General features: G+C 37.7%; 1 protein-coding gene across 1 annotated transcript in view; it reads left to right on the top strand.

Annotated features, from left to right (window-relative positions):
* The window catches only part of LOC145266970 (uncharacterized), a 170,315-nt gene extending 165,497 nt beyond the window's left edge, over nucleotides 1–4,818 (top strand). Inside the window, exons 2-3 of the mRNA XM_080122809.1 lie at nucleotides 1,945–2,159; nucleotides 3,118–4,818. Of these exons, the coding sequence (XP_079978935.1) occupies nucleotides 1,945–2,159; nucleotides 3,118–4,662 (1,760 nt within the window). The 3' untranslated portion in view covers nucleotides 4,663–4,818. The remainder of the gene's footprint in view (nucleotides 1–1,944; nucleotides 2,160–3,117) is intronic.
* Nucleotides 4,819–6,768: the final 1,950 nt, after the last annotated feature.

Raw genomic sequence — 6,768 nt, 5'->3', positions numbered from 1 at the left:
AAACAAACAAATGACAACTGAGCTGACATTGTCAAGGGATCGTTTAAGGGGTTTGGAATGCGTGTAATAAGGGGTCCGAAAATTACTGAAATGCTATCCCCTCTTTGGCTGATTCAATGACCTTTGAAACGATTGAAGGAATGACCACAGACAATTTGACAAGCTTTTTACATTCTCGACCTCGACACCAACTAAGATTCCTCACGACTTAAACAGTTTTGCTTCGGCAGCACACTACCATGCATCAACTCACGCACACATATATAATACCCACGTACACACACACACACACACACACACACACACACACACACACACACACACACACACACACACACACACACATATATATATATATATATATATATATATATATATATATATACGTGAACGTGTCTGTGTGTGTGTCTCTGTACATTTTCCTTCGCAATAGCTGTGTTAATTTTTCGTCTACAGACTCGAAATTTGATATACAGGGTATTGAGATTTGGGAAAATCGATGTGATCGGTTTCCGGCCGAAATTTTGGCTGTTAAGGAGTAAAAGTTCAACGATTTGACTTTCGAGAACTCTACCAAACTCCTCCAACAATTTTGGGTCTAAACAATTGACATTTTAGATATAGGTTCCTTGGACATGGATCTAACTTAATAACTTGATTGGAGCCCAAAACGATAAATGTTAAGGGGTCATAATAGGGGTCAAAGTTAAAAAAATTGACCGTATTTTTTTTTATTTATTTATTTTTTTTTGCTCAGCATACACCCCCAAACACCCGGGCAACGCCGGGCACCCATGCTAGTATATCTATAAAAGTGAACGTGTATGTGTGTGTGTATCCGTGTACATTTCCCTACGCAATAACTCTGTCAATGTTTAGTCTACAGACTCGAAATTTGATATACAGGGTACTGACATTTGGGAAATCTTTGTGATCGATTTTCGGACAGAAACGTGGCTGTTAAGGGGTCAAAGTTCAACGATTTGACCTTTGAGAACTCTACAAAACTCATCCGACAATTTTTGATTTAAACACTTGAAATTTTAGATATAGGTTCCTTGGACATAGATCTAACTTAATAACTCGAAAATAATAAGTGTTAAGGTGTCATAATAGGGGTAAAATTAAAAAAAAAATGACGTTTTTTTTTTTTTGCTCAGCATGCATCTTCAAACACCCGGGCAACGTTGGGCACCCATGCTAGTATACATATAATTTTAGTCATTCAATAAATTGAAAAATTTGTGACGTATATCACGCAATTTTTATTTAGATGGGATAGTACTTATAGAATATTACTGTCAATAATATTTTGTAAGATTTATAATTACAGGTTTCCATACCAGTTGAGTATTATATAATTTTATTCTCAAGTATATATATATATATATATATATATATATATATATATATATATATATATATATATATATATATATATATATATATATACCGTATGTTTCGGCGCATAAGACGACCCGTAAAAATAAAATAAAAAAACATCTATGCAAACCAATATTTCAAAAGATACCGAATGTTGCAATCTCTAGCCCGGGCTAAACAAACACGGTATTCTGATTTAGCAGTCGTCTTATAAATTTATTAAAATTTACTCCAATTTTGTAACTCATCTTATGTTAAGAATAAGTAGGTTTGAAAACACCTTTTAAAAATTGTGACAGGCTGGTCTAATGGTTATCGTACTTGGCTCACTGTCTTTAGGTTTTGGTTTCGATCTCAGTTGGAGTATTTTATTTTTTTTTACAAGCGGTGCACTGTTTTTTTTTTAACATTATACTCGCGCGCACATTTCTCAGTTTCTTTCCGTTTTTTTTTTTTACTTCATTTTTAAGAAATAAAACTTTACATTTTGTACCGGGCAACGCCGGGTACATGTGCTAGTTATAGATAGTGTATTATTTCTGTGTCTTTTTTTTTTCACAGGTCTTGATGGCAAGAACGATAAACGGAAGAAAGCTCTGAGCGAGGTCACTAAGACGGGGAGTAGTGAAGATTGCCCTGTCAAGAAGAAGAAAGCCCGCACTACGTTCACGGGGCGTCAAATATTTGAGCTGGAAAAACAATTCGAACAGAAAAAATATTTGTCTTCCAGCGAAAGAGCCGAAATGGCGACCCTTCTGAATGTCACCGAAACACAGGTCAGTCGAAACACCGAAACATTCTGTTTTTTTTTTTGTTTTTTGTTTGCAAATGTGTTGTATTTTTTAGTTAACTTCTAAAAAAATTGTTCGAAGAATCTGGATTTTGTAAAAACCAGACCTGAAACATGTATGCATATATGTAGCTAATACTTTTTTTGTAAAACAAAAGCGATACTATATATATATATATATATATATATATATATATATATATATATATATATATATATATATATATATAAATTCAATATGGCGTAATGGAAAAATATAAAGGTATCTGCAGCTTCTCTTCCAATTTTCGTATTTTTACCATGTCAAATCACATTTAAATTCCTTTTGCCGAAATGATTGTTGCTAGTTCTTCTGATGAGTTAAGGGCATAATAGATTCACTGAATGATATCATAATTAAGTGATTGATTTTGCCCTACGAAATAGATACTGTCAAGAATTGTATAAGTCAACCGAATTAAAGGAATAAATTATAAGATGGTCAACATCATATATAACTTTTTATCATTTATTCTCTATATTGCTCTGTAATTACATTGAGCTTCTTAAATAATGGTTGATATATAAGAAAATATATTTCTACAGATATACACATTATATATATATATATATATATATATATATATATATATAATTTTAGGTTATTTTCCAGAGGTTAGGTAATTCACTGGGAGAGATGCATCTCGAAGGAAAAACTCTGATGTAAACACCTGTGGTTTACTGTATACTCTGTCCTGTGGCAGTCATCTGCACCGACAAAGATTAGCAGTAACCCCCAAAACTGTAGATGATTCTGCACAAAGTCTTCACCATTATAAACAAATCATGTGCGTGGATTTCTGAACAATTTAGGTGTTATGGCGGAACCTCCTAGGTGTGTGTGTGGGGGCGGGTGTTCACTCTATATCACTGATGTTTATTATTTTTATTTTTGTTCATTCCAGGTTAAAATCTGGTTCCAGAACCGACGAACAAAATGGAAAAAGCAAGAGAACATATCAAATGCCGAAGCACAAGAACACAAAAACGCCCTCATTCGGGATTCTCAGAGGGACTCCAGGGGCCAGGTAGACGCTGCCAACCCAAATAACAACAGTAACAGCAGCACCGGAAGCCGGAGCAGCGCCAGCAGCCCGGGTAACATGGCGGGCAGCGTTAGCTCACAGCACGGGCCTGGTTCACCACCCCCACACTCCCAACCGCCGCCATCTTCCCAGCCACCTTTACAGCCCTCTTCCTTTTCCTCTTCCTCCTCATCGTCCTCGCCGACGTCAGCGGCTCAAATAACGTCGCACCTGTCGCTGCGAGGATCGAACAGTCCAGGACTCAGTACGGGACCTCCGCCATTGGCGTTTGCCCATCTATCTCCGAACACCAAACACCACCTACCGCCTCCGACGTTGCCACTTCCGCTTCCGCCGCCGGCCCATTCTCAGACACACAAATCACAGCATCCCCTGCAACATCACCAACCGAGGGTGCGGTCACCATCATCCCCATCTTCGCATCATCACCACCACCCACAAACCTCACCTCGATCGCCGTCGTCTTTTCAACCTCTCCGGTCGTGCTCGCCAGTCCAACATCCTCATCACCAACAACCACATTTGTCGCCCCCGTCGTCGCTTGCCGCGCCGATACCGGCGCCCTTACCGCACCATCTGCATCAGCCACATTTACCACAGTCGGCACAGCCGTCGCAGCTCTCCGGAACGAACGCGATATTGAAGAGAGAACGTGAACGTGACCGAGAATACGAGCGCAGCCGTGAATATGAACGAGAACGGGGTCGGGAACGTGATTACGAGAGAGAACGTGAACGAGAACGCGAACGAGCATATGAACGAGAACGGGAACGTGACTACGAACGAGAACGAGAACGGGAACGTGACTATGAACGAGAACGAGAACGAAACCGTGAACGAGAAAATCGGTCGCTTGGTTCTGAATCGGGCGAGTGCAATTTCTCGATGGCGGACAGACCCGAAACTCCATCGAGCGATGTCGATATTGAAATAGATGTCGACTATCACCAACCTGAGGTTTATAGTCCCGTTCGTGTACCTTCTCCCCAGAATATCGATGATAATGCAAGCTCTTCTGGTAACCGAGTGAACGCTAACAGTAATAACATTACCAGCGGTAACATCAGTAATATCACTAGTAATAATACTAACAATAAGGCTTGCAGCAGCAATGCTAACTCTAATAACTCAAACAGTGACGGTAAAAGCGGACGCGATTCTGGGGCCATTGACACGCAAGGGGAGGTAATCCATGAAAACGATCGCGTTGAGCAGGATGAGGATGACGCAGATGAGGAAGAAGAAGTTGATGATGATGAGGAAGAGGAGAGTGAAAACGCAGTTGCGGTCTTAAGTACGAATTCGAAACATCGCCATGAGGAATATCCGAAAAATACCCGGGATGAATCCGCGGTGAATCGGTCGAGAGAGATAACCCACAGTATTGAGAGGCTAAGTAGCTAAATGTGATCCTTAGGTCACTTGCTGATCTTTTAATCATATATATGTGAAGGTTGCCAACATTCAAAGTACATATATATATATACATATATCTATGTATACACACACACACACACACACACACATATGTATGAATTACAACAAAATCAGACTTAAAAACTGAAATAAAGAATCTATTTAAAAAGAATGAACTTGAAATTGACTTTTTAAAAAATTTCAAATTGTCAAAGAAAAATAAATAAATAAATAAAAATACGAACATTACACTGCATTAGGTTATTTATGAAATGTGTCTACCCGTACTTAATTTTTTAATAACATTGCGTGTTTAGAAATCACATTTTTACTGCGTGCGGACAAAACATCCTTATTGGCTCAAATACGGCACAATCTGAATTCGATCGCCAGCCAGTATCTGGTTGATACAGATAACGATGACTGTCATGTTCGTTGTGTTTGTAGATTACTAGCGGTACTGACGCCCAAGACTTATCGGACCGCATTTTTGCATGAAGCACCTGAGATCCCTCAAAGGTCAAGCACCAAATGCATCACATCGAAAAAAAAACAAACATCTATTTCCCAATCCAAAACAGATCCGATCTATGCTTTGTTGTCATAATAACATCGTCATATCGTATGAATCCGAAGGTTCAATTGTTGACATCGGTTTCCTGATATTTTCCTAGTCAGAATGCTTTCTAAAAGGGCATCAAGGATTACGAGATGGACCGCGTGAAGGCTGCCAACGTACTAAGTGAAAGTGATTTTTGTGGAACGTACTGGATTCAGACTTGGGACACCTAGGATGTCAGTCAGTGTCGTTAACCACTAGACAACTTTCCTGTAGTCATAGTAACACCATTAAAGCACCCCCCCCAAAAAAAATAACATCGGGGAAATATACTTTCTTCTATTTTTCCAATAAAGAACTGATGTTGCTAATTATTGTGTTTTAGTCAAGACGTGTTCGTTATTCCATGGATTGTGTTGAGGTGATGGGTGAGCATGAGATTTATGCCAATTTGAGAGAAACTGAGACTAATATTATATTTCTGAAATACTTATTGTTACCGTATTGAACTTCTATATGAATACGAAATCGACAACCTAGTGTGGTTTTATATATTGGATTGAACTGATTGTCCATTTTCCTTTTATCTCTTTCTCTCTGAGATGGAAATGAAATATAGTCTATGGTCTACATAACATCTATCTTATTTTCAAATCTGCTCTCCCCAGGATGTCAACCCAGAGCAATGGGGTACCTCGGCGATGTGTATGAATATTTCCGAGGAAACAAACACAAAACCAAACTGATTCCACAGTCTGTGTCCTCTTTAAAGCCTGAAATAAAAATTGACTTTTCTATTTTCTTGTCTGCGTACATAATGTAACAAAGAGAAAAAAGAAGACAGTTGTGTTGTAGTGTCCTGGCAGTGCGCACGGAAGATTAAAACTTATTTATTACATACGTGAAAAGGACTGTTTGCATATTAACGGCTCCTCAACAACAACTACCACCACCACAAAAAAAAAAAAAAATTCAATTCATTCTTAATGTTTGGAAAAGACAACAACAACAAAAAAAGAGTCCTATCCGAAGACAAACGAAAACTGAGACCTCGAAGATGTACCGTAAAACATGCACACCCGTAAATACATACACACGCAAAACATATACATGCGTACAAAATTTGCACACGTAAAAATATACACAATTTAAAAACTACACAAGTTAAAAATACATGAGTACAAAATATACAAAAATATACACACGTGTAAAAAATATACACACGTGTAAAAATATACACTGCTAAAATACACACACGTAAAAATATAGACACGTAAAAATATATGCAGGTAAAAATATGCACAAATAAAAATGTACACACGCGAAATATATTCACAAGTAAAAATATACACACGTAAAATATACATACGTAAAAATATACACACGCATAAATCTACACACGTAAAAAATAGATACATATAAAATATACACACGTAAAATATACACATGTAAAAGGCACACATATGAAATAAACACAAGTGAAAATATACACCCGTAAAAATATACACACGTAAAAATACACATATAAAAATTAC

Source organism: Euprymna scolopes, chromosome 42, assembly GCF_053919585.1.
Source record: "Euprymna scolopes isolate OS-2025 chromosome 42, ASM5391958v1, whole genome shotgun sequence".
NCBI lineage: Eukaryota > Metazoa > Mollusca > Cephalopoda > Sepiida > Sepiolidae > Euprymna > Euprymna scolopes.
This window is presented reverse-complemented; position numbering and strand designations above follow the sequence as displayed.